The sequence below is a fragment of the Chlorella variabilis genome (genome assembly GCF_000147415.1).
Source record: "Chlorella variabilis unplaced genomic scaffold CHLNCscaffold_8, whole genome shotgun sequence".
Taxonomy (NCBI): domain Eukaryota; kingdom Viridiplantae; phylum Chlorophyta; class Trebouxiophyceae; order Chlorellales; family Chlorellaceae; genus Chlorella; species Chlorella variabilis.
The window spans coordinates 1,614,923-1,639,672 of record NW_005435080.1 but is presented as its reverse complement, the minus strand read 5'-3'; the positions used below and the strand labels follow the sequence as shown (position 1 = coordinate 1,639,672).

General features: G+C 67.5%; 6 protein-coding genes across 6 annotated transcripts; 4 read left to right on the top strand and 2 right to left on the bottom strand.

Moving 5' to 3' along the window:
• The first annotated feature begins 986 nt into the window (after window positions 1–986).
• On the top strand, window positions 987–3,176 carry CHLNCDRAFT_57682 (hypothetical protein). Its single transcript, XM_005848504.1, has 7 exons — window positions 987–1,415; window positions 1,609–1,690; window positions 1,875–2,036; window positions 2,241–2,354; window positions 2,539–2,633; window positions 2,724–2,824; window positions 2,930–3,176. Exons 1-7 carry the CDS (start codon window positions 1,062–1,064, stop codon window positions 3,063–3,065), a joined length of 1,044 nt encoding a protein of 347 aa, XP_005848566.1. The 5' UTR covers window positions 987–1,061; the 3' UTR covers window positions 3,066–3,176.
• Window positions 3,177–4,280: 1,104 nt separating this feature from the next.
• Window positions 4,281–5,492, bottom strand: CHLNCDRAFT_145129 (hypothetical protein; the record flags this gene model as incomplete). The annotated part of the gene is made up of 5 exons (XM_005848311.1): window positions 4,281–4,334; window positions 4,533–4,667; window positions 4,805–4,847; window positions 5,269–5,333; window positions 5,421–5,492. 5 exons carry the CDS (start codon window positions 5,490–5,492, stop codon window positions 4,281–4,283), a joined length of 369 nt encoding a protein of 122 aa, XP_005848373.1.
• A 2,461-nt stretch (window positions 5,493–7,953) lies between these two features.
• On the top strand, window positions 7,954–9,064 carry CHLNCDRAFT_22436 (hypothetical protein; the record flags this gene model as incomplete). The annotated part of the gene is made up of 4 exons (XM_005848503.1): window positions 7,954–8,064; window positions 8,338–8,384; window positions 8,501–8,797; window positions 8,941–9,064. Coding segments are annotated over 4 exons (579 nt in total), but the record flags the coding sequence as incomplete, so codon positions are not given.
• Window positions 9,065–10,561: 1,497 nt separating this feature from the next.
• Window positions 10,562–15,757, top strand: CHLNCDRAFT_145127 (hypothetical protein; the record flags this gene model as incomplete). The annotated part of the gene is made up of 14 exons (XM_005848502.1): window positions 10,562–11,227; window positions 11,490–11,602; window positions 11,826–12,000; window positions 12,202–12,345; window positions 12,543–12,709; window positions 12,802–12,902; window positions 13,085–13,577; window positions 13,736–13,797; window positions 13,924–14,014; window positions 14,173–14,283; window positions 14,457–14,615; window positions 14,782–14,858; window positions 15,075–15,194; window positions 15,339–15,757. 14 exons carry the CDS (start codon window positions 10,562–10,564, stop codon window positions 15,755–15,757), a joined length of 2,898 nt encoding a protein of 965 aa, XP_005848564.1.
• Window positions 15,758–16,152: 395 nt separating this feature from the next.
• On the top strand, window positions 16,153–20,850 carry CHLNCDRAFT_145126 (hypothetical protein; the record flags this gene model as incomplete). Its single annotated transcript, XM_005848501.1, has 9 exons — window positions 16,153–16,163; window positions 16,270–17,314; window positions 17,471–17,955; window positions 18,042–18,324; window positions 18,459–19,224; window positions 19,551–19,671; window positions 19,886–19,933; window positions 20,079–20,261; window positions 20,394–20,850. The coding sequence occupies 9 exons, from the start codon at window positions 16,153–16,155 to the stop codon at window positions 20,848–20,850; spliced, it is 3,399 nt and encodes a 1,132-aa protein (XP_005848563.1).
• A 45-nt stretch (window positions 20,851–20,895) lies between these two features.
• On the bottom strand, window positions 20,896–21,881 carry CHLNCDRAFT_145125 (hypothetical protein; the record flags this gene model as incomplete). The annotated part of the gene is made up of 4 exons (XM_005848310.1): window positions 20,896–20,905; window positions 20,958–21,068; window positions 21,161–21,296; window positions 21,644–21,881. 4 exons carry the CDS (start codon window positions 21,879–21,881, stop codon window positions 20,896–20,898), a joined length of 495 nt encoding a protein of 164 aa, XP_005848372.1.
• Window positions 21,882–24,750: the final 2,869 nt, after the last annotated feature.

The window sequence follows — 24,750 nt, the reverse complement described above, 5'->3', positions numbered from 1 at the left end:
AGTGCTGCTTCAAAATGCCGTGACAGGAGGTGGCAGGCATTCCTATTCCTACGAAAGCCGAATGTACTGGTATGCTGGCAGCTGCAGAGGGCCTAATGGGGCGGGTGCCATTGCCGTTGGCTCATCTAGCGTGATCAGGCCGGGCTGCTGCTGCTGCGCTGGTGGTGGTGGAGGCGGGCGCCGTGGCTGCAGCTGCTGCAGCACACTGGAGCGAGGGCTGTTGATGGAGGCTGATGAGCTCCGCCGGTGGGGTGCCACACGCGGGCCGGCTGCTGCCGGAGGTGGTGGCTTGTATGCTTTGATTCCAGACTCTGCCGGCACGTCAGCTACCTGTTTGGACGGTGGCAGCAGCGCAGCATCACCTGCACGGCCGGTAAGAGGAAGGAAGGTGATGACCAACCTGCGGCGCCATCAGGCGGGCGCCATGCGTGGCGGCGGGAGCTGGGCCAGTGTCCCCCTGCTCCCTTTCGCTTCACTCGCCGCAACCCAGATGGTGAAAACGCTTGAATCAGCCACCTGAAAGCTTGCTGGGCTCACACGGGCCATGGCTGGGCAGGGCGTTCGATGCTGACAGCCGCCGCCTGCGGCAGCAGCCCAGCAGCGACGCCCAGCCGATTAGAGATGCGTCCAGGTGCTCGGACCAGGGCCCGTGGAGCAGCGCTGCTGGAGTTGCCGACCCAACCACCTCCCAACAACCAAACCCACCACAGTCGAGGCGCCGGGTCTGCCGCCGACATCGTGGACTGATATGGGTGCCTGCGCGCCAGGCCAAAGAGAGCACTGGGGCTGCAAGACAAATGGCGTTCAAAAGCAGGAGGATGGCGGTGCTGTGACTTGTTGGCTTCCCAACAATGTTGGGCAAACGAGGACGAGAGCCAAGACGCTGGTTAGACAGGGCTGGGCAGTACGTACTTCATCTTTCGCCGGCCTGCCAATCTGCGCCCCATGCGGCCCGTAGGCAATCAAGGATCATTGTGCTGGGCCTCGTGCACAATCCCTGCCACCTGCACACCCCGCTTGCTTGCCTGCCCCACTGTCTGCCTCACCGTCCCCGCCCTCGTATGCTGCACGCGGTGGTGGCAGAGTGGTGGTTCACTGCTGCGCTGTCTCTGCTTGCCGTGGCGCTTCCAGCGGCGCTGATGTGGGCCCGGCGCGGCTCCCGCCTGCGGCCCGGCACACACGTTCTCGTCACCGGCGGCAGCAAGGGGCTGGGCCTGGCCCTGGCGCTGCAGTGCGCGGAGCGCGGCTGCAGCGTCACAATCGTAGCACGCAACAAGGCAGACCTAGCTACTGCACTGCAGCAGTTGCAGGAGACGGCGGTGGCGGCGGCGACCACGCTGCGTGCGGCAGGTGGGGCTGCAGCCCCAGCCGCCAAGCTGCAAGCACTCTCAGCAGACACCACAGACATGACCAAGGTGCGGTGCGCGGGGTTGGCCGCCATCAGGTCTTGTCATTGTGCTGCCCGGGGCTGCCATGCTCAACGGTGCCGGTGACGGCGAGATGCGAGCTTGCGTTGCATCCCGCAACCGCCGCCAACCGCAGCCCTTCTGCATTGCCGCGCTGCCTGCGAGCCCGATGCGCCTGTGCTCTGTGGCACCGCCCGTGCAGGTGACCAAGGCGTTTGAGGAGGCGGAGCGCAATGCGGGCCCCATCGACGTCCTGATCTGCAACGCCGGCCTGTCGCTGCCAGGTGCGGGCGGCTGCCGCGCGGCCCGCAACGCGTGCTGCTTTACCGAGCATGCATGCCAGAAACGCAGCTTGGCTCCTCCGCCGCCCCCACACCCTGGCTGTTCCATCCCCAAAATTCCCTGTTGGCTCCCATGCTCCCCCATCCCAGTGCCCACCCCCGGCTGCCACCCCGTCGCGCCACGCAGGGCTGTTTGTGGAGCAGGATGTGTCTGCGTTTGAGCTGCAGATGCGGGTCAACTACCTGGGCAACGTGCACTCAGTCAAGGCGGCGCTGCCGGGCATGCTGCAGCGGCGGGCAGGCCGCGTCGTGCTCGTCACCTCCTCGCTCGCCATCCTGGGCTTTGCTGGTGGGAGGGCGTCGAGGAAGAGGAAGTTGGGGGTGCACCAACTTGGCCTGGTCCCTGCTCTGTGCCTGATGGCTGGCGCAGCAGGCGTAGCTGGCTCGGAGTAGGCATGCTGCAGCAGGGCTTGTGGTGCCCGGCACTTTTGCGGCAACTTTGCCCAACCTGCCTGCCCGTCCTTCCCTCGCCCTGCCGTGGCCCCCGCCGCAGGCTACAGCTCCTATGCCGCCTCCAAGTGGGCGTTGCGGGGCCTGGCCGATTGCCTGCGCAATGAGCTGCAGGGCACTGGGGTGGAGGTCAGCGTGGCATACCCGCCAGACACAGGTGGGTAGGTGGGCAGGGTGCGGTGGCGCATGGGCGCCCGGTGCAGCGCGGGGATGGGGCAAGGGCATTTGTTGGCGCCGAATGGCCCTGCCACTGGCAACGGGCAACGGTGTGGTAGCTGCTTGTGTGTCCTTTCTGTCAAGCCCTCTTCCCTCACTCCGTCGCCACCGCCACTGTGCCGCAGACACGCCTGGGTATGCCCAGGAGAATGCCAGCAAGCCGGAGCTGTGCCTGGCAGTCAACAGCGCCTTGGGCAGCGATCTGTTCACCCCAGACAAGGCAAGCACGGCGGCGCAGACGCCACGCCATCAGGATCAAGGCAGCACGCTCACTCTGCCCCGACTGGCACCCCACCCCTGCCTGCCGCAGGTGGCGCGCCTGCTGCTGCGGGGCATTGAGCGGGGGCAGTATCACCTGCCCTCTGCCGACCTGGGCCAGAACCTGCTGGTCAGCGGCATGACCAGCCTAAGGTAGGCCGGTGGGGCAGCTCAGGGAGGATGCGTGCATGTGTGTGTGGTCGCGGACTGGCACTACACCCCAGCTTAAGTTGCCTGCCATTCCTCCCTGCATTGCAGCCCCAAGCGCTTCCCGCTGCTGGTCCAGGTGCTGCTGGGTCCTATCCTGCCGCTGGCCACCTCGGTGTTTGGCTGGATCGCAGACCGTGCCGCCACAAAGCACAACACGGCACACGGCATGCCGCCCCGCCGTTGAAGATGCAGCACATTTTTAAATGCGTTTGAAGGAAGCAGGGTGGCAGCAGAGGTTCCTTGATGATTTAATTGGTGAAAGGCCCTTTGATTTGATTGAATGTACCGTCAACGATTCCGGCCCAGCGGCGGCGGCCGCTGAGGTGTCCGTGGTTTGGTCGCTCCACCAGATCCTCCAACCATGCGCAGCTCCACTTACACGAAAACAAAACATGATCGGTGTAGTCTCCTGCAGTGCAGCTCCCGTGGTTGCCCAGGTGAGCACACATCACGAGACCCGAGCGCCACACCACTCTCTGGGTCAGCCGTTGATTCAGTTTAGTGTACAGAGGTCCCCGCATCACGCCTCTCCGTCAAGCGTGCAGGGCATCGAGCTGCCGGGGCGGCGGGTGCGGCAGTGCAAGGCGGTGGCACATAGGCGGCGGGCGCTGCTGGCCATTCCAGCACTTATGTGGGCAGTGGCGAGGCAGCCAGCTCAAGCAGCCGAGAATGCCGGCGGCGTGGACTCTGCAAGCAGCCCCCTCATCCAAGGTGAGAGCATCATGCATAGCACGTATAGGCGAGGCGACATCAATGCACATGGCGCCGCTGCATGCAGTTGGTCCACACTCATCTTCATCAATGGTGCACTGTACCTGCAGAGCTGCTGAGGCGGACAGAGGAGAAGAAGGAAGACCGGCGGAAGGTAACCGGGGCAGGGCGCGTTGCAGTCTTGCCGCCACACACCCTCGCTGGAACATGCCACCACCTTGCATATGATTGTTTCACTTGCTTCGCATGTGCCAATGCTGCAGGAGCGGCTGGATGACTACTATCGCCGCAATTTTGAGGATTATTTCAATGCGATGCCACCCGAAAGGGCAGGGCAGGGCAGCGAGAACCAGCAGCGCATCCAGGCATGGCTGCAGGAGAAGCAGGAGCCTCTGTTCCCCAAGCTCACGTCAGGGGAGACGTTTCCTGCACAAGAGTGAGTACCGGCTGCAGTCCTTGCGGCTGGAGGGAGGAAATGGATGCTGGCTGCATGTCGGCATGCCGTGCAGCAGCAGCATGTGACAAAGTGTATGGACAAGGAAACAAAAAAACTGGTGGCAGTGCTTCAGAACAGGTGGCAGCAGCAGGTGCGGTAGAGCAGGGAGATTGAGCGCAGAGGCGAGCAACACGAGAAACGAGCAGAGGGGGGCATGCCGGTGCATGGCGGGTGCGGACATGCTTCCATGGCTCACTGCGGCTTGGCTGTGGTGTAGTATGGCGGCCGCCCAGCCTTCACCCCATACTGCACACCATGGGGGCGAGCCGCAATTGCGAGCCTCGTTTGCTGCTGGATGGGATGGCAGCATGGAATCGCTGGCATGTGCACCAGCACTTGATGCCAGCTCACCTCGCCCTTCCCTAACCTTGGACGGCCCCCCAGCACCGCCACCTCCATATGTTATCCCCCATGCCCACCCCCGGGCCGTACACTCCCCCTCACCTCTTCTAGTGCCTTGAGAAGGTCCTCCACCGTCAGCAGCTCCCGCTTGTCCTTGGGGTCATACCCGGCCTCCTTCAGCTTGGCGGCAGGCGCCATCTGGCGCAGCTTGTGCGCATTGTACGCCTCTTCCAACACCTGCTGGCATGTGCCGGGCCAGCAACATGTGCCGGGGTCAGCACGGGTGGCCAGGTGGCGAGGTGAACGCACAGGCTGCTGAGGCTGTAGGCTGTAGGGCGAAGCAAAAGGCAAAGCCTGCGTTGGGGGCAGCCCACCTGCGCGACAAAGCGCTGCGCCGCCACCGAGATCATGCGCACCCTGCGGGCGGGAACCGAAGGGAGGATTTGCTGATGATGCAGCCAATAGGGGTGATGCAGCCAATAGGGGTGATGCAGCCGATAGCACAGTGCCGCCTAGGAACAGGCAGGCGGCATCATGAATATAACTTGTTGTTTTGCTAATGCTAATGCAAATGCTGATGCTAATATACAAATGCGAAAAATGCTCATATCACTTTTTCAAATGCTATTGCAAGTGCTCACATACAAATATGCTAATGTGATAATGCTTAATATACAAATGAAGGTTTCATTTCCCTTTAGCAGTAGCAGGCTACTGCTACTGCTAATACTAATATACAAATAAAGGATTGCGTTGCAGGTTATGCTATTGCTGATGCTGATGATGTTAATGTTAACATACATCTAAACGCGCGTCTGTAAATTGAAACACCACTCACGTTCTGACGTCTTTGCAGTCGTAGCCGCTCTGTCTCAATGCGTGCTGCGTGACCTGGTCGGGCACCTGGAGGTAACAGGGAGCCAGTGGCACTGAGCCGCCAGCTCTCCAGAAGGACGTCAGCGACGGGCGTCCAGCCCGCTGCCGCCTCACCGTCGGCGCATAGTCCTCCAGCTCGGCCAGCAGCTCCTTGAGGCCCGCCGGCAGCTGCTGCTGGCCCGCCATATGGAGGAGATCTGGTAGACGCGCTGCTGCGCCCGGAAGGGGAGCTACAGGGTGATGGGTGTTGGGCGGCTGCAGCACTGGAGGTTCCTTCCCAGGTGAATAATTTGTGATGATCAACGACGGGCGTCCCAACAAGCTCACGCGCTCAGCTGAGTGTGATTGAACAATGTGCCAACTTGGCACTGAAGTTTTGCTCTCACATCGACTTTAGATCCAAAGTTACGAACACTCCTCCTGCTCCCACGCTGCCACCGCTGCCAGCTCGGTTCATGGGTGCAAGCGGTCCACTGCGCTTCTCACACAGTCTGTTGCTGCTGCCACAGCCGTGCTCTGCCGTGCCTGTCCGCCCTGCAGCACGCCATCTTCGGCGAGGGCACATGACCCATCCAGCTCCTGGCGCGGCGGCGGCGCTGGCGCAAACAGCAGAGCCGTCGTCTGCTTTCGCTCCCCCTATTGGCAACCGAAAACTGAGGCTGCTGTGCCTCCATGGCTACATGCAAAATGCCGAGGTGCAGCCCGGATAGTTTTGGCCCAACAGCCTACCCCGCTACCTGCCTGCCAACACAAACGGGTCCCACAGCCCACCCCGCTGCCTGCCTGCCAACATGAATGCCTCTGCATTCTGCAGGTCTTCTGCTCCCGCATTGGCTCGCTGCGCAAGGCGCTCAGGTCACGTGCAGAGTTTGTTTGCATTGATGCGCCGTACCCATCTGAACCGGAGGGCCAGCAGTCGGTGGATGACAGCGATGGCACGGCCGGCTCACTGGGCCGCTCCTGGTGGTGAGTGGTTGAAACAGCTCGAGGACGACTTGATGCCAGGCAGGCTCAATAACCCAGGCCTGCCTGCTTCTGGGCCTGCCTCCAGCCAGGCAACGGCGACCAGCTTCCCATGGGGTGCTCCAACTACGCACCTCTTCCTGTGCTTGCAGGCGGTGGACCGACCTGGAGCCTGGCACGCGGCCGTCGCGTGCAGCGCACTACAGCGGGTGGGACGCGTCGCAGGCGGCCATCCAAGCAGCACTGGAGGCACACGCACCGATAGACGGGCTGCTGGGCTTCAGCCAGGGTGCGACCGCGGCGGCCTTGTACCTGGCCCACACAGCGGCTGGTGGCGAGCAGGCGCAGCGGCGGCAGCACCAGCTGCGCTTTTCGGTGCACATTGCCGGCTTCCTGCCACGGGATGCCTCGTATGCGGCAGCGCTGCGCCAAGGCCGCCCCACGCTGCCCAGCTTGCACGTGCTCGGTGCTGCCGACGCGCTGGTGCCTGAGGAGCGGACGCAAGCGCTGTATGACTGCTGGGAGCGGGGCACTGTGCAGACCTTCACGCACCCTGGCGCCCACATGGTGAGGTGGTGGCATGTGCTGTTGGCTGGTGCTTGTTCTGTCATGCTCCAACCTTGGTGCCATGCCGCTCCTTCTTGAGCAATTGGGCAAGCTCATCGGTTTGCCTGCCAAGGTCATCCTCACAGTGAGGCCCTGCTGTGAGGCCCTGACCGCCGCCCTGCCTGCCTCCCTCTGCCTGTGTGCCAGGTCCCCACCTGCTCGGGTGCGTTCAAGGCCTTGATGGTGGAGCTGCTGGATGATGTGCGGCAGGGCCGGGAGGGCGAGTGGCGGCAGGCGGCAGCAGCGGGCGGTGGCGGCGGCAAGCAGCAGGCGGCGGCGGCGGCAGCAGCGGGCGGCAAGCAGCAGGCAGCGGGATCCGAGCAGGCATCTGCTGGTGCGTGATGCGGCTGATGTAAGCATTTCTGTCGAACGTGGTAACACTGGAGGTGTGTGGACGCTCCTGCGGCGGCATCCGCCGCCGGTGCGCTGCGAGCGCTGCGCTTTTGTGGGCTGTGAGCCGCACACCCGGGTCATGGCGGAGGAGCCATTTGAGGCGGTGTTGGGCCCTTGCCGCAGCTGCAAACGCAGGAAACTCGCCGCAAGGCCCTTCTGGTGGCCCGTTTAGCTTCAGCCATTCTCAGGGGGGGCACGCCGTTTGTGGGCGGCACTTGTCCATTCTCCACCAGCGCCAAACACCTCGGAGGACACGATGACGGGGGAGCACAGCGCTGAGCAGCAGGTATGCCCAAGCCTGCTCCACCCCCCCAGCAATTGAGGGCATTCAAGCGCGGACGCTTAAAGGTGCCGCTTTTCCGCCTCGCCGCAGCCGCCGCGTCGCAGGGAGTGGCGGGACACGTTGCCCAGCGAGCGCAGCTGGCAGAGCCGGGCGGGGGCGACGGGCAGGGCTGCTGCGCTGCTGCCCGACGGCGGCGACGCGGCGCTGGCCACCATCCTCAGCTCGCCGCGCCCGGCTGATGGCAGCAGGCCCGGGCAGGAGGCCTGGGAGGAGGTGGAGGACTCACTAGCGGCAGCGCTGGCGGCAGCGGCGCAGCAGCAACGGCAGCAGCTGGCGATATCTCCGCCGGGCCCGCCGCACCGCATCCCCCCCTCCTCGCTCGCCACCTTCCCGCAGCCGGCACCCTGCGCCTTCCTGCGCCCAGGGCAGTCCTTCGAGGGGGGCCAGCGCGTGGCGCACCACCACGGCGCCATCCCCAAGCAGGAGACCTGGGAGGTCAAGGCGGTGATCCAGGTGCGTGCCTGTAGGGTGCTTCCGCCGCCCACAGCCCCATGCCGCCTGGTGATAGGCGCAGCCTCCCAGCCCCATGCTGCCTGGTGCTCCCCTCGCACACTTGGGCAGCAGCGGCTGGGTTGGCCCGCTGCCATCCCCGCGGTGCCGGCGCCCAAGCGGCCCATGCTGCAGCAGCAGCGGGCTGTGTCCCAGCCTGCCGCCAGCCGCTGCCCCGCCGCCTGCGCCCCCTGGCCAGCTCCTCATCCTGCCGCTCCCACCCCGCCTCCCGCGCAGCACTACGACCCCGCCAAAGGCTACGTGGCAGGCACGATGGAAGGTGGGTGGCCCCGGGCGCTGCGCAGCGCTTCGCCCGCTGCTCTCGCCGCCCCGGGCGCGCGCCTGCCACACGGCGTGCGTGACCGCGGCGCGCCCCCTCCCCTGCTGTGCGCGCAGCCAGCAACGTGCCCGACATGCCCGCCCCCGTGACGACCTTCTTCGAGGGGGAAGTGATTGACAACCGCAACTTCACCTTCTTCACAGCCGACTGGGACGCCTGCGCCGACACCGACTTTTTGCACTGGTCCAAGTTTGGGCCCTTCCGCCAGCTGCACGCCCAGGTGGTGCGCCACGGCGGGCGCTGCCCCGCGCTGGCCGCCCACCCCTACGTCTACATGCGGTGGAAGGAGCAGTTCTTTGTGCGCGGCAGCGAGTGCCGCCTCACCATCGCGGGCTTCTACTACCTTGCCATCAACAGGTGCATGCCTGGGTGGGGGGTGCGGAGCCAGAGCCAGCAGCAGGGGGCGTGCGCATGCCGGCGTCGCGCCGGGGGTGCCTGCCGCTCCCACCGCTGCTTGCGCTCACCGCTGCCGCCGCCCCTCGCACCCTCCCTCGCCGCAGGGCCAGCGGCAAGGTGACGGGCTACTACTTTGACCCTTCCTCCAGCCCCGACCAGAAGCTGGAGCTGACGCCTGTGCGGGCCGGCCCCGCCGGCTTCGCCTTCCCGCACTATGAGCTGGCCTGAGGCGCCCGCCTGATCGCCCGGGGCGTTGCTGGCGCGGCCTGGGGCGCGCCCACGGCGATTCCGCCAGCTCGGGATGGCATCATTGATAAGCTCGCACCCCCTCCTCTGTAGCATTGCCATTCCATGCCCCCTGGTTCAGCCCGGCACTTGATCGATCTCCCCCCACCCCCCACCACCCCCTCCCGCTGCCCGCCATTGCCTGCCTGGCAGCCGGCATTCATTCAACGGCATTCGTTTGCTATAGGCGCCGCCCGCTCCCCACCCTCCGCGGTGGGCTCCCAATTTTTTCTCTGTGCTTACCCCCAAGCAATCCATCCTTCCCGTCTGCATCGCATCCTGATCTGCATCCCCTTGCGCCTCTGCTGTACACTACCCTGCGGCGGCCCACTCCCCCTCCCATGCCTGTGCTGCCACCCCCCGCCCCCTTTCATTTATCCTCCTGTTGTTTCCCACTCCCTGCAGAAGTTCGCCCACGGGGCACCCCCGCCTCCTCAGCTTCGTGGGGACGCCCCAATCCCATGCAGCTGTTTTTTCCTCGGGGCCATCCAGGAGCCACGTTGCTGTGTCCTCTTACTGTGTTTGCATGCTTTCATTGATCCCGTGCCTGTACCTCTCCGCAGCAACACTTCCAACAACCCATTCATCCATCCCACTTTGACCAGTCCTGGCTTGCCCTCCTAGGGCGCCTCCCATGAGCTTCCACGCAGTTTCCTTGAGGCCGCCGCCATTTGCCTTGCTTGCGCAGGGGAGGCGGCTCTGGCTGCCTCGCCTGCTGCTTGTCGGGCAGCCAGCACGTGGGTTGCCATGCCAGGACTCTGCCTAGCTGTAGCGCATTCACCATTGCTTCAGGCTTGTAACATTACCATGAGCAATGGGGCTCTAGTTGCATGATGCGGTGCTAGGCCAGCAGGCGACGGGAAGCGCAGTGCTGGCGGCTGGCAATGGACAACATGCGCTCACTTCATTGCTTTTCTAACCTTCGTGCCAGATTATTTCTGGCACCTGGGCTCTTCCATTTTGCTTCCAGACTCGACAGTGGAGAGGCGCCGGGGGCGGGAGTGGACTGGACTTGGACTCTCCCGTGGCGAGGGCAGGGCGATGGCAGATCAGGCTGCATCAGCCGGCGCCACTGCCCACCCGGTGGCGGTGGTGGCGGGTGATGGCGCGTCCCAGCAGCAGCCAGGAGGCGGCAGCACCAGCGGCAGCAGCAGAAAGCCTCGCAGCAGAAGAACGCGGCCTTCTCCGGATCAACGGCAGCAGCAGCTGGTGCCGCCGCCACCGGGGCCGAACGCGCCGCCGCCGCCTGGCCTCACTTGGCAGCAGCAAGCTTTGCTGAGTCCTGCAGCACCGCCCTTTCAGCCCTCGTCACGTCTTCTAGGGGACCCGACGCAGGGAGGTCTGGGGTTGCCGCAGCGGGAGCGGCGGCCTCGCAGCGGCGGCCGGGGGCGAGGCAGGGGCCAGGGACTAGCTGGCGACGGCACAGCGGCGGTGCCCGGCATGCACCAGGCGCAGTTTGCTGGCCGGGGTCCTGCCGCTGGCCAACGTCAGGCGGCTTCAGCGCCGCCAGAGCTGGAGCAGGCGCAGCAGGCGCGTCCCGTCCCGCAGCCGCGCCGTCGTGAGCGGCCCCCTCGCCCACAGCAGCAGCAGCAGCAGCAGCAGCGTGGTGCTGGCAGCCTGCTGCGACCATTAGAGGCAGCTGCCAGCGGCGCTGCCAACGATCGCCAGCGGCGGCAGCAGGCAGCGCCAGTTGCAGGCGGGGAGCCCTCGTCATCATCAGATGCAGAAGGTGCGGGCACCCAGCTGGGTGGCCAGGCACAGCCGCAGCAACAAGCAGCAGCAGCAGGAGGACTGGAGGCAGCAGCGAATACAGCTGCCCAGCCGCGCCAGGAGCCCCGCAGTAGGCAGCGCCAGGAGCGGCAGGCGGGGGAGCGGGGCGCCGATGCCGCCGGCGATGCAGCAGCCTTGGATAGCAGTGGTGCTGCTGGCCCCCAGCCTCCGGAGCCCTTGCCAGATGCGCCGCACTGCCTTGTGTGCTGCCACGAGATGGCAGAGGTTGGGATTGGCGCCTGCAACCACAAGCAGGTGTGCGGTACGTGCACCCTGCGCCTGCGCCTCTGCTACGATCGCCAGGACTGCCCGCTGTGCAAGGCTGAGCTCAAGGAGGTGAGGCGGAAGGCATGGCGGCATGCGTCTGCGCTTGTGCCATGTGTGCCTGCACGTGCTTGCCCACCCACAGCCGCCGGCATGCGGCGGGGGCCAGCAGGCTGTCAGCAGGATGAGGGGTAGCGGTCGCGGCTGTGTGCCCTTTGAATCGACCATTGGTGGCACAGAACCCATGCCGCACGTTGTTTTTGGAGCTGTGTGCTCATGCGTTGCCTCCTCACCCACCCCACCCCTCCCCCCGTCCTTGCTGCCACCGCTGCAGGTCATCATCGCTCCCTGGCGCCCGCAGCTCCCCGACTGGCAGGCCTTTGAGCAGCACCCAGAGTGGTTGGCGCGCAGCGCCAAGTGGGCGCACGGCAGCATCTGGGCGGACAGGTGAGGCGCTGCAGCCTGCCTTTTGGGGCAGCGTGGGCCTGTTGGCGGCGTGGGCCTGGCACGCTCGGGGCGGGGGACTGGTCCAGCTGGCTGCGTGATGTGGTGGCGGTCAGGATTCCCAGCACCTGCCCTCCTCCGCCTGCCTCCTCCTGGCGCACAGCTTTTGTTTTCGTGCCCGACCCAGCCCACCCCCATCGCCCCTCGCGCCCTCTGCTCCCCTCAGGTGGCGCCGCGGCGGCCGCCTCAGCTCCCGCCTCCTGCACGACCTGCAGCGCCGCACCGCGCTGGCCTGCGCCGTGTGCGACCCGGGCGGCGAGGCGCCCTTGGCGCGGCGCGAGCACCTGCTGGTGCACGTGCAGGAGGCGCACGGCCTGCGCCTGTGCAGCCTCTGCCTGCAGGTGCGGCGCATGCCCGCTGGCTGCTCCGCCTGTGCCAGCGTGTGGGCTGCGGTTGCCATCCTATTGGCTTCTGGCCGCCACCACGTGCATCACACACCTCCCACACTGCCCCGCTGCCAAGAAGAAAACATGCACGCTCGCCCACAGTGGCCCGGCCCCTGACACGCGCCCGTGCCCCTGCGCCGCACCCTGTGTGCGCAGGAGGGGCGCCTGTTCCCTCTGGAGCTGCAGGCCTTCCCCAGCCTGCAGGCGCTGCAGGCGCACAGCGAGGCCGCCCACCCGCACTGCGGCTTCTGCCGCCGCACCTTCTATGATGACGATGCGCTGTGGAAGCACATGCACCAGGTGGGGGTGGGTGGGCTGCGGTGCAGAGGCTGGGGGCTGGGAGCTGGCTGGGGTGCAGCTGCCTGGCGTGCGCTTGTGTAGCGGGCCGGCAAATTTCTGAGCGGGCGCTTGTAGCTGGCCGGCAGAGGCCTGAGCGGGGCGAGCGGCGGTCCCAAGGTCACCTCCACCCCCTGCACCCCCCCGGGTGCCACCCGCAGGCTCACTTCTCCTGCCACGTGTGCCCGCCCCCCGTCGCCGCCCACGCCTACTTCAACAGAGCCCCCGACCTGCTGCGCCACATGAGGCACGCTGGCAGGGCTGCGCCTGCGCCTGTGGCTGTGGCTGCGCCTGCGCCTGCGCCTGCGCCTGCGCTCCCTTGCGGAGCGTGCGCCCAGCAGGCGGCACCGACAGTCGCCCTGCTCCCTGCTCCTCGTTGCATGACGCCTCTGCCGCCGCCGCCGCCGCCGCCGCCCGCAGGTCTGAGCACTTCATGTGTGATGAGCCCGAGTGCGCCGACTGCTTTGTGGCCTTTGCCACCGCGGATGAGCTGAGGAGGCACCAGCTGGAGCGGCACTCGGGTGGGGCGCCTGCCCGGCGTGCCGCGGCCCAGGGGCCCGGGTGGGGCGGCGGTGCCAGGGAGGGCGGTGTGCGGTGGTGGCACGCAGCGTCCGTCTGCAGCCGCAGATGCGGTGCCGTGCCACCTTGGGACAAAGCAAGCGGCTGATTGACCGTCTTGTTGTCCCTGCCCGCATGCCTGCAGCCCGCATGCCGCGCTGGGACTCCAGCCGCGCCCGCCCGCTGCAGCTCGACATCTCCTTTGCCCGCCGCCAGGGCCCGCTGTCGGCGGCCGAGGCGACGGCGGAGCGGCGGCGTCAGCGCCAGCGCAGCCGCGGGCCGCAGGACGTACGCATGATGGAGGGTGCGCGCCCCGGGGAGGGCCCGCCACCCGACCAGTGGCCCGCTGGCTTTGAGTATGCCCGGGAGGCAGACGGAGGCCTGCGGGTGATTGACGACGCAGATGTGCCGGCAGCAGCGTACCCTGGCGGCGGCGGCGGCGGCGGCAGCGGCAGTGGTGGCGGCTTGATGGGCGCCGGCAGCTGGGCGGAGCACCGCCCGCAGCGGCAGCAGCGGGGCGGCGGCGACTTCCCCTCGCTGTCGGCCGCAGCGGCAGGAGAGGGCGGCGGGGGCGGCGGCGCCGGCAGCAGCAGGCCGCCGCCGCTCGTCAAGAAGACGGTGAAGTGCCCCTGTGGCAGGTGGGTGGCCTGGCAGGCTCGCCAGCATCCTGCCGCCTGCTTCCTGCCGCCTGCCGATGAAGTGTCCCTTGTGGTCTGCTCTGGGGGCACGTCGCAGTGTTGAGGGCACGCGCACGGGCGGGCAGCGCATGTAAGCGCGCCTGTGCCGTTGCCTGCAGGCGCGTGAGCCACTATGCTGTGGCTGAAGGGCAGGAGGTGCCACCCCTGGAGTGTGACGCGGGTGGGCTGGGGCCTGCCTGTGCTGGCGGCCTCTGCGTCTCCCTGGGGCTGGCCCCTGCCTGCCCACCGTATGCCTGCTCTGGAAGGTGTGGCACAAAAAGTGCGCTGGTGCGTTGCTCCGTTGCAGTGTGCCGCATTGAGGGGCGGCGCCAGCAGCTGGCGGATGCATTTGGCATGGACGACCCGGCCCACCATGCCGGCGCCTTTGAGCGGCAGAGGTGATTCCGCTGGCTGCCGCGTTGCACGGGAGGCCCGGGCGGGCTGCCTGCCAACACGCTGCCAAGCATGCCAGTCGGGCAGGCAGGCGTCTCCTCCAGGCTCACCGCCCGATGTTGGCTGAACCCTGCCGGCCCCCGCGCGCCTCGCCGCCCCGCAGGTCTGTCACCTACAGCGGGCTGCTGCTGGCGGCGGCGCAGCAGAACCCGCGGTTCGTGGAGGGCGTGGAGCGACAGCTGGCGGAGTTTGTGGCGGACAAGGAGGCCAAGAGGTGAGCGAGAGAGGAACCTGGGTGGGAGGGCCTTGCGCCTCGCCTGGCAGGCAGGCAGGGAGGCGCCCGGCAGCCGCAGCAGGGAGGGGGAGCCTCGACCCACCACCTGCGCGTGCCACCTGCCCTGCCCCTCCTGCTGACCGCCGCCCCGCCAGCTGCGCCGCTGCCTGCAGGGTGAGCCTGTCTGCGATGCCGCGCGAGCAGCGCGCCGTGGTGCACGCCCTGGCGGAGCAGTATGGGCTGGCCACCACCGGGTATGGGCAGGAGCCTGCGCGGTATGTGGAGCTGTTCAAGACGCCCGCCGCCGGCATCCCCGCGCGCCTGCTGTCCAGGTGCGGGGCGCGGTGGCGCGGTGTGGGTGGGGCAGGGATGGTGGGCGTCGTGCGTGAGCGCGTGTGTCTGCTGGATGCGTGGTGGTGGTGGTGGCAGGAGCCGACTGTTGAGCACCTACTTGGCGGCGGGCCATGCGTCCCCCCCTACCGACCGCCTCGCCCGCAGAGTGGCGCCCACGGTCCCTGCCTCAGAGGTGGCCCAGCTGCTGAGGGAGAGCGAGGGCCACCCCATGCGCCTGATGGGTGCGCCGCCGCTGCCGCCTGCCGCCGATGCGCCCGGCCCTGCCGCCGCTGCTGGTGTGGCCTGCCAGGCGCTGAAGCGCGCCCTGCCTGGTGTCATCGTCTCAAGCCCGCCCACTCCCCTACCGCACGTCGCTGCCCACCCTCGCCACCCTGCCTCGCTGCGCACCTGACGCCACCTGGCGCCCCTCCCTGGCCCCGCCCACCCACCACCCGCAGACATAGCCATGTCTGTTGACCTGCGCTTCTACCTGCGGCAGTGGGAGGGAGCCTACCGCCTGGAGTGGCAGGGGGGCGATGCCGCCATCGTGCGGTTCGAGCGCGAGCAGGACCTGAAGGGTGAGGGCGGGCGGCGGGCTGCGCCTGCTCCCGTCCTGGCAGCTCCCAGGATCGGGGTCCCAACACAGGCAGGCAGCCTGCCCTTGATCCCCGACGCTGCCCTGCCCTGCCCTGCACTGCCCTGTTCCCATGCTGATCGCGCAGAGGCGCTGGATGTGTTGGGTGGCGGCATCCGCGGCCTGTTCAGGATTGACCGCTCCTGGCGCCCCAAGACTGCGGTGGCGACGGCGCCGCCTGTGCCCAGCAGCAGCGCCAGCAGCCGAGGGTGGGCAGGCGCCGAGGCGGGTGGCAACGCGCCTGAGGGCTCCACTTGGACCGCGGTGGCAGTGGCGCCACGGCCTGCGCACAACAGGCCGGATGCGCAGCAAGCGGCAGCGGCAGCCAGCGGTACAGAGCAGCAGCAGGAGCATCGGTGGGCGGTGATGACGGGCCGACGGGCGGCGCGCCCGGCAGCAGCGGCAGCCGCCGCGGCTGGTGCGGGCAGGAACGTGCTGGTGGAGATGGTGCAGGAGCACGAGGATGCCTGGACCAGCGACGGCAGCTCGGAGGAGAGCGACGGGTAGCGGGCCCGCCTTGGGGATCGGGGCGGGTGGCCGCCAACAAGGTGCCAACGTGCCGGGGCGTGCATCCTGCCCTGTGTCCTTGTCCACCCCCTGGTTTGCGGCTTCTTACATGTAACAGGCTACAGTGCTATAGCCTACAGTGCTATAGCCTGCTTACAGGCGGAGCGGAAGCTAAGGGTTCAGCGGATGTTCGTACTCTCGGGCAGAGCTGAGCTTGCAGCAGCATGCCGCTGACGAGGGCGCAAGCGGCAGCTTGTTCAAGGTCGAAACGCCTGTGTGTGAAGCGGCTGGAGTCAAGCGAGCTGGACGGGAGCCCGCCATCCAAGAAACTCCCAAAGTCAGTGGTTTATACCCCTATTTCGCTGCTGACTGCCGCCCCTTGGTGTTCCGCAGCCATGGCGCCTCAGTAGCAACACGGCTGGCATCGCCCTGGTGTTGCCGCCCTCGCGGCATCCCGCCGCCTGCCGCCACTCGCCCTCTTCTTCACTCCGGGTCTCTTGTGCTTGCTGCAGGGCACATAGCGATGCTGCGGCCGACAAGAAGCGGCGGTGGAGCGGCGAGGGCGGCGTCCTGGTTCTGGTTGGCATCCTGGCTGCCATCACGCTCCACCTGCTGGTGTCCCGGGCCAGCGAGGCGCCCAGCGTCGGTATCCTCGCCACCTGGCAGCCCGCACAGCCGCCAGCGGCACCGCTGTGCGTTGCGGGCCAGCTCCTGCTGACGGCACGGCGCTGGTTTGGCAGCAAGGTGCAGGGGAGCACCGCCGTGGGGAGCGCCACAGTGGACCTGTCTCGCAAATCAGAGCTGCCCCTGGCGCCACCAGCCCCTGCACCGCCGGGAGACCCATTGGTAGGCCAGTTGCAGCAGGAGCTGGCAGCTTGCAGCAAGGAGCTTTCAGCCACAACTGTACAGACATCTGTGTGCCAGCAGGAGGCAGCAGCATACAGCCATGCAGCCAGCGACAACGAGCGGCAGCTGGCAGCCTGTCGCCACGGTGCCGGCAGCCTCAACGAGCAGCTGGCAACCTGCCGGAATGCTGCCAAAACCAGCGCAGATCAGCTGGAAGCATGCGCCAGCGCTTCCCGGGACCACGAGCGGAAGGTGGGGGCCTGCATCGGCGGCGAGCAGCAGTGCAGGGAGCAGCTTGCAGCTGCTGGCGCCGAGGGCGAGCGCTGCGTGCAGCAGCTGGCGGCCTGCCGAAGCACCGCACAGGACGGCGAGCAGCGGCTGAAAGCTGCTGTTGCGGAGGGGCAGCGCTGCGACGGCGAGCTGTCAGCCAGTGCCAGCGAGGCACAGGGCTGCAAGCAGCAGCTCCGCCAGGCAGTCGTGGAGCTCAGAGAGGCAGAGGCGGCGGCAGCCAGCGATGCTCACACCTGCAAGCAGCAGCTGAGCCAGGCGGCGGTGGAGGTCAACGCTGCAGAGGCGCCGGCAGCCAAGGCCATCGCTGCCTGCGCAGCCTCTGCGGCTGTTGTGTGTGATATCGACGCCGGCGCCGGTGCAGGGAGCCACAGTGCAGGCACCGAGGCCAGCCCTGCCTGGTGCACTTGTGACTTGTGCAAGGTGAGTGACCGCAAGGGCCGGGCGGTGGTGTGCTGCTGATGCTAATGCCGACAACGTGCCTCTCGGCCGCTGCCTGCCTCGTGCGGCTGCCATGCTGTATGGGCTCCCCCGATAGGCTTGCCAGCTCTACCCTCCCTGGCGCCCCGCCCCGTGCAGGCGGCCTCCACCGCCGCGGTCTGCTGCGCGGCAGCCGTGCTGGCGGCATCTGTCGCACTGCTGCGGGGCGATCGCATGCTGGCCCGGCTGCAGCAGCTCTTGGACGAGCGGGGAGAGCAGGAGGAGCAGGAAGAGGAGGAGGAGGAGGAGGCGGGTGCCGTGGCGGCAGCCACGGATGTTGTCGAGGCCGTGCTTGATGCGGGCGGCGCGGGCTCGGGTGATGAGCACGAAGAAGGGGCAGCCTATGAGGCGGCAGCGGATGCCAGCGTGACTGTGTCGGTGGTAGGCAGCCTGTTGACGTCTCCAGACGCGGCTGGAGCGGAGGCACCGCCAGCAAAAGCGGTGCTGTCGCCACAAGAGATGGCAGCAGAGCCAGCAGCAGGAGCGGCGCTGCTGGAGGCGCCACAGGCTGCACCGCAGCCGGGCCGGCCCCCGGTCCCTGCGCCAGCAGCCGGCGGCAGCCCGCCGGGAGAGGGCTTGGCCGGGTGCCGCCCGGCTGCGGTGTCCACCCCGGCGCCGCACCCCCAGGAGCGCTGTGAAGCCCCGCCGCAGCTGGTGCTGCCAACGCCAGGCCCCGCCGCTGGCCGACGGCGCCAGAGGAGGAGGCAGCGGCTGCGGCAGCAGAGGCAGACGGCGCAGGCTTCCGGCCGCTGGAGGCTGGAGCAGCGCGCCTGGCTGCGACGGGCACCGTGCCGGGGCTGGATGCCCCCGTCCCTGTGGGCACCGTGGCCAGGCGTGTGTCAGAGATAGAGGAGCTGCTGCGCAGCCCGCCGCGCCCCGCCACTGCCCGGCGCAGCCTGCGGTACCCTTCCTTCCACCTCCCCTCCGCCCGCGCCGCCAGCTCTTGGTCCAAGGTAAGCTCCCGCTGCCTCTGCCTGGCCCCCACGCAGCCCGGCCCGCCCGGCTCGGCCGTTGCTGCTGGTCTGTGCGCTGGCTGGGACCTTGATGGGAGCCCGCACCTGCACCTTGCCCTCCCCTTGTTTGCCAGCATTTCGATGGCAGCGAGGGCGCGGGCCCCTCCTCCTCTGACAGCGGCAGCTGGGACAGCGGTGATGGCGAGGCGGAGGGCGGTGTCGCCGCCAGCGCCAGCCTGCAGCACAACCCGCTGTACCGGGGCGGGACTGGCGTAGCTGCCAGCAGCAGCGCCGAGGCGGAGGTGGTACTGTACTGCGGGGAGTCCAGCAATCCACTGTACCGCCCCACCGCCAGCTCAGAGGCAGAGTGGGAGCAGGGCGCAGGGGAGGCGGGTGCCTGCGCCTTCTCCCTGCTCGACAACGAGCTGTTTGCCGCAACAGAGGCCGCCGCAAAGGAGCACGCGGCGGCGGCAGTGGCGCTTCAGGTGCAGCAGCTGCAGGACGTCGTGGCGGCGCTGCAGCAGCAGCTGGCCCGCCAGGCGGCTGCTGCGGCGGCGGCGCTGGAGTCGGCGCAGGCGGCGACCGCCGCGGAGCGGCGGGCGCGGCGGGAGGAGGCGGCGGCGGCCAGGGAGGCGCTGGCCGCGATGTGTGCGCAGCTGGAGGCCGCCCAGCGGAGGCTGGCAGAGGAGCAGGGGGCGCTGGCGGCGGCGCGGCAGGAGGCGGCGGCGGCGCGCCGCCAGCTGGCGGCGCTGACCGCCCACCTGGAGCACCTGCAGCTCATGGCGGCCTGTGATGCCTCGCAGGCGGGGCGCCAGCTCGGCCTGCTCAGCCGCCTGCTGTCCTGCCGCTCCAGCGAGGCGGAGCGGCTGCTGGTGCAGCTGCAGCTGCAGCCGGGCGGCGGTGAGGCGGGGCGGGGCGACACCCGCGCTCTGCTACCGACGCGAGGGCGCGCGAGCGGCCCATGACTGCTCGTGTTTGTTGTTTATTTTGTGAGTGTATTGTATGTTGCTGTATTGTTCACTTTTTCCAACCCACATTGATGTGAATGCTAGGCTGTCCAAAGTGCACGACCAAGCGGTGGCGGCACGCACGCTATGCCACCTCAGCCAAACCCACTGCCATCCGCGCTCCCACCGCCTTTCACACGCCCAGCTCCAATAATCGGCCTCCGTTAGAGCTTCCCCAAACACTAGTGGGCATGCGGTGCCTCTCTCTCACTTTTCGAGACCTCCAAAGGGAGGCAGAGTTCCGGGCGAGCCTGGTGATTAAGTCAAGGCCCACAGAGCTGCAGCTACGGATCCTGGGCTGCTGCACCTGGGCCTTCCAAGCGCTGAGGGCCAGCGACTGGTGCGAGGGAGGGCGCCTGCTCCGCTGGTGGCCTGCCTGGGAGCGGTACGAGGGCATGGTGCAGCGATTGGCAGCCGCAAACCGGCCAGGAGGCCTGCACGTATAGCCGGACCCCCAACGCCAGCACCGCTACGCCGCTGCTCCCCCCTGCTCCCCTTCCCATTGTGCCATGCAGGGCCGCAGCCTGCCTATCGATGCTCGCGTGTTTTTGCAGCGCGAGCTCGCTGTGGGTCGCCTGGAAGCAGCCAGGCCTCCCCTTCAAGTGAGGCTGACCATCTGCCGCCGCTGCCGCTACCACCCGCCCACCTCCTCCCCACCTCCTGCCTCCTCCTCCCCCCATGTGGGCCTCCAATCCCCTGGATGGCGACCCCATGCTGATCGCTGCTCCCACCCTCCGTTACCCGCAGGCAGCGGTGCTGGGCGCTTGCCATTGGCAACCTGGTGCAGGTCATGTGCGGCTGCCTGTGCTACCATTCTGTGTACCCACCTCGCGACTCCGCCCCCACCCTGCTCTCCCTGTTCCTGGTCATGAGCGGCAACGGCACCATCTACCTGCTGGCATTCAGCAAGCTGACGCCCCTCCCCTTCAGGTCAGGGCAGCTGCTGGGCCCAGTGGTTGCGCGAGCTGCGAACGGGGGGCTGCTGCGCCCCCGACAAGAGCCTGCCCCACTCTCCCTGCCACTCCCCGTGTCTCGGCTGGCCCGCCCGCTTTGCCGGCGCAGGTGGCAGGTGCCTCTGCTGACCGCCATGGCCGTCGTGCTGCTGGCACATGGTCCCGACTTCTGCACCAACCAGCAGCTGCAGCAAGGGTACCGGCTGATCCATGTCGTGTCCAGCGCTGCGCTGCCGCTGCTGGTGCCGGGCGCCCTGGCGGAGCTGCCAGAGGGAGCCCTGCTGGCGGGCCTGGTGGCGGGGCAGGACCCGCCCACGGCGGCTGCGCTGTGCCGCCGCTACCAGGGCGGCGCTGTAGTCTTGTGCTATGCCGCGGTGGTGGCGCACCTGTATGGCTCCGAGGTCCGCAGGAGGGAAGATTTTGTGGAGCGGCGGAGCCGGCCAGGTGCGGCGGCGGCAGCAGCAGCAGCAGCAACAACAGCGGCGCAGTGGCAGGCCGAGCGCGCTGTCCCGGGAGCGGCAGCTCCAATGCAGCGCGCTCCGGCGAGCATGTCGACCTGGATTTAATGCACCCCCAGCAATGGCTGCCCGCTTCCAGCAGGCCACAGGCACTCAAAGCGCGCTCAGTGCACAGCCAAGGGCGCACGTCGTGGGCGGTGATGCTCTGCCGGTACTCCCGCCCCGCCTCGTGCTGCCCCACCATGCCCACAAACGCCACAGACATGCTGGCGGGGGCCAGGCTGGCCAGGCCCTTGAGAACGTTGGCCGCGCTGCCGCCGGGGACCCTGCGCACGGGCAGGCGTGGCATGGGCGGGGCTGTGGGGTGTGTGGGGCGCCCATGTGCATGCAGTGTCCCTCAAACAAACGGCCACCTCACCTCTTCATGCCTCCGTGCACCTCTGGCAGCGCCAGCAGGCGTCCCATCTCCTCGGCTGACACCGGCACGCAGCCGCCCGGCTCCATGCCCAGTCGCTCCAGCAGCGAGTGGTCCACGCGAGCCACGATATCTAGCACTGCAGGGTGGAGCAGGGGAGGCTCAGAGAGAGGGAGGTGTGCACGCTGGGCGTGGTGGCGCCCGTGAACGGCGGCGGCGCACACACACATGGCCGCCACCTGCACAGGGTCGGTGGCGGGGCGTGCGCACTTTGGTCGTTTCCCAACTGAGTGCCTGCCGATCTTCATGCGACAGCATGATCACTCACGTAAATGGGGTTCCTGGTGCGCCTGTAGGGGCCGGATGTCACTAGCTTGGGGATGGGCTTGCCAGAAACAGGGGGGTGCCTGCATGAGGCGGAGTGCCGACGCTGCTCTAGATTGCAGTGCCCATTCACACACTGCATGCAGTGCAGGCCCCGCTCACCTCCCGCCTTCCCCAGCTCCCGGGTGGCATTATTGAAGTACAGGGATGACGCCAGCAGGGGTGCCCCCAGCGCCAGCCGTGCCCCGATCGATGCTGCCAGCCTTAGCAGCAATGGGAGCGCAGCCTGCTGCGGGGCTGCCAGCGCCAGCGCGCCCGAGGCTGCCAGCCCCACCAACCAGGTGCACTGCGTGTGAGGCCACACTCGCACCGTCAGGGGCGGGGGAGTGGGTGCAGACATCTCCTGTGGAGCAACCAATGGAGACTGGAACAGGTGTTCTGTCCAAGGGACACAGCTAAACCTCAGGATTAGCTGAACCTTGAGAATCTGCTGGTCTCCACTGCCTTCATTGCCTGACATTACAGAGACGCCAAGGGTCACTAACATGAAGCAGTACAGTGGCAGTACAGCCACACTGTGGGATTTCGAGGACAATGGGCCCATGCACAGCTACATCTGGGGGCTCAAAGAGGGACCGCAAATTAATTGGGGGCGCTTAGCAAAAGAGGTGGGCACCGCAAAGCAAACAATGCAAGGAAATGTTGCAGCAGCAAGGGGCTGCTGAAATAAATCGGTACAGGATCGATTGGATTGTCGACTGATACTGCACTACGTGTACAACCATCCCCTCCTCAGGGCTTGGCGATGTTCTCCCGCCGGTGGAGGGCCACCATGCCGGCTACCAGCAGCACACGCAGCGCCTCGTATGTCCCCGTCACAACCCACACCTCCACCGACTGGTCGGTGTTACTGCCGGCCGCCAGGCCCAGCACGAAGGCAAGGGATCCAAGGAACACCTGCAGTTTGGAGCAGTTTGGAGCAGTTTGGAGGCAGGGGCAGGGCACGGAGTCAGCAGCGAGAGTTGCGGCCAGGCACAGGGCCGGGCAATGAGGGCGGCAGCGCAGGTGGCTGCCCGACTTGCCTGCATGGTGCGGATGATTGTGAAGATTTCGCGGCTGGGCACCGTGTGCAGGTTCAGCAGGCCCACCATGTTGGTCCTGACGTGCAGCGCAGCAACCACGGTGGCCGCCACCCAGGTGGCTGCGGAGCCGCCATACTGCACCAGCACAACCTGCGGCAGGGGTAGAGGCGGCGCAGGGGGCGGGGCGGTCGCTGGACACGACTTGTTCTGGCCAGGGACAGACCCGCAGTGCCTCGCCCTTCCGCTCACTTCCAGCAGCCAGCCCCCTTGGGCAGCGCTCCCTCATGCGCGGCGCACCTGTACCAGCGTCACGCAGGGCGTGGCGGCGATTGCCCACATCAGCTTGAGGCCCAGGCGGCGCCCGGGCTTCATGGTAAGGAAGGCGCCCAGGGCTCCGATGGCCACCATGTTGGTGAGCGCATAGGCCAGCGCAAACCACTGCACGTTATCTTGCTGCAGCGCGGCGGGCAGGGCGGGCAGGGCAGCCAGCCAGCCGGCCAGCCAAACCACTCAGCCAGACGGGACGCGGGGGGCCAGCGAGCGGCAGATCAGCCACAGCAGATGCGTGCCAGCAAGGGCACTGGGTGAGACGCTGTCGGGCCCAGCCCATTCTGCGGCTCCCCACAAACTCCCTGCCTCCAAACACCCACTCACATCAACGAACCAGACAATGGACAAGCAGTAGCCCACGCTTGCGGTGTCCAGGGTGGTGGTGGTGACGGCCAGCATCCAGTGGTGGCGCTGCTTGAACAGCATGCTGAGCTGGCCGTGCAGGCGCAGGCGGCGGTGCTCAAAATGGGGGGACAGGGAGTAGGGACGCAGCAGCCAGAGGGCCAGCCAGACGGCAATCACCAGCAGGATCTGCAGCCCAAAGGCAGGAAGGCAGGCCGGGGCAGGACCAAGAGGGTCGAGGCAAGGCAAGGCAAGGCAACAAGCCTGCCAGCTGGCCGCGTGCAGCCAGCAGGCCAGGCCGGCATGTGACATGCACAGGTCTTGAAAGCTTGCAGATCCAGAGGTGGCAGGGGCAGGGCCCTGCAGGCAGGCCATGGCATGCGGCCGGCGGCGCGGAACTCACGATGCCTGCCACTTGGAAGCCTGTGATGTTGGTGGTGCCCTCGCTGCCAATCACAGCCGTCACAGCCACAACGCTCATCGTGCGGTCCAGAGCCTGCAGGGGCGGAGCGAGGAAGCGTGGGACATGGTGCCCCCACCCCCCACCACCACATCATCACACAAACACGCAGCCACCGCAGCCGGGCTGCCCGCCCTGCTGGTGGGCCTCAGGAGGGGCAGGCCCGGCACAGCTCCACCCAGCCCCACCCCGCCACTCACATCAGAGAAGCCCATGATGGCGGGACCATGCTGGGACACAGAGGCCCGCGCCACTGCGGGCAGAGAGGCAGCAAGGGCAAGAGTGTGTGTGTGTGTGTGCGTGCGCGCGGGGTGGGGAACCCTGCCGCCCCTACCACTGCCAAACGGCGCGGCACACACGCATGCAGCGCCACACGGCTGCACCAGGCGCATGATCCGCTGCGCCCCCACCTCCTCCCACCAGCCACCAGGCCCCTCCGAGCTGCTTCCCCCGCCACATTCAAACGCACCCCCACCTCCACCCCCACGCCCCACCACCATACTCACGATCCAGGAAGATGAATGATGCCATGGGCACCCAGGCAGAGGCGCACACGCTCAGCACCATGTACACAGCCTCGGCGATCTGGAGCAGGGCGGGTGGCAGAGCGCCGGCTCAGAGGTGGGTGGCGGTGCACCCAACTGACGCACATCGCACCCAGGCCTGGCCTGGCCCATCCCATCCCATCCCATCCCGTCCCTCCCCGCACGCAACCGCCACCTGGCCTGCGCGCCCGCACCTGCGGCACGTACAGCGACCACAAAAAGACAAGGACGGCGGACAGGTTGAGGGCGGCCGCCAGCTGCAGGTAGCGGTTGGGCGGCAGCATGAAGCCCACGGCCTGGAACAGCAGGGCTGAGCCCGCATAGAGGTAGAAGTAGATGGCGACGGTGGAGGAGAGGATGCCGGCCCAGCTGGAGCTGTGCTCGTAGTGGATGGACCCCGCGCGGTACGCCGCCGTGTACCACAGCAGCGCCAGCACAGACGGCACTTGCAGCACGGCCTGCGGGGATGGGCGGGTGGTGGTGGTGGTGGTGGGTGGGTGGGGTATGGGG

Coding starts and splice junctions, on each gene's coding strand:
- CHLNCDRAFT_57682 (XM_005848504.1), top strand. CDS start 1,062: ATGCTGCACGCGGTGGTGGCAGAGTGGTGGTTCACTGCTGCGCTGTCT. Junction 1,416..1,608: donor ACACCACAGACATGACCAAG/GTGCGGTGCGCG, acceptor CCGCCCGTGCAG/GTGACCAAGGCGTTTGAGGA. Junction 2,037..2,240: donor CGCCATCCTGGGCTTTGCTG/GTGGGAGGGCGT, acceptor CCCCCGCCGCAG/GCTACAGCTCCTATGCCGCC.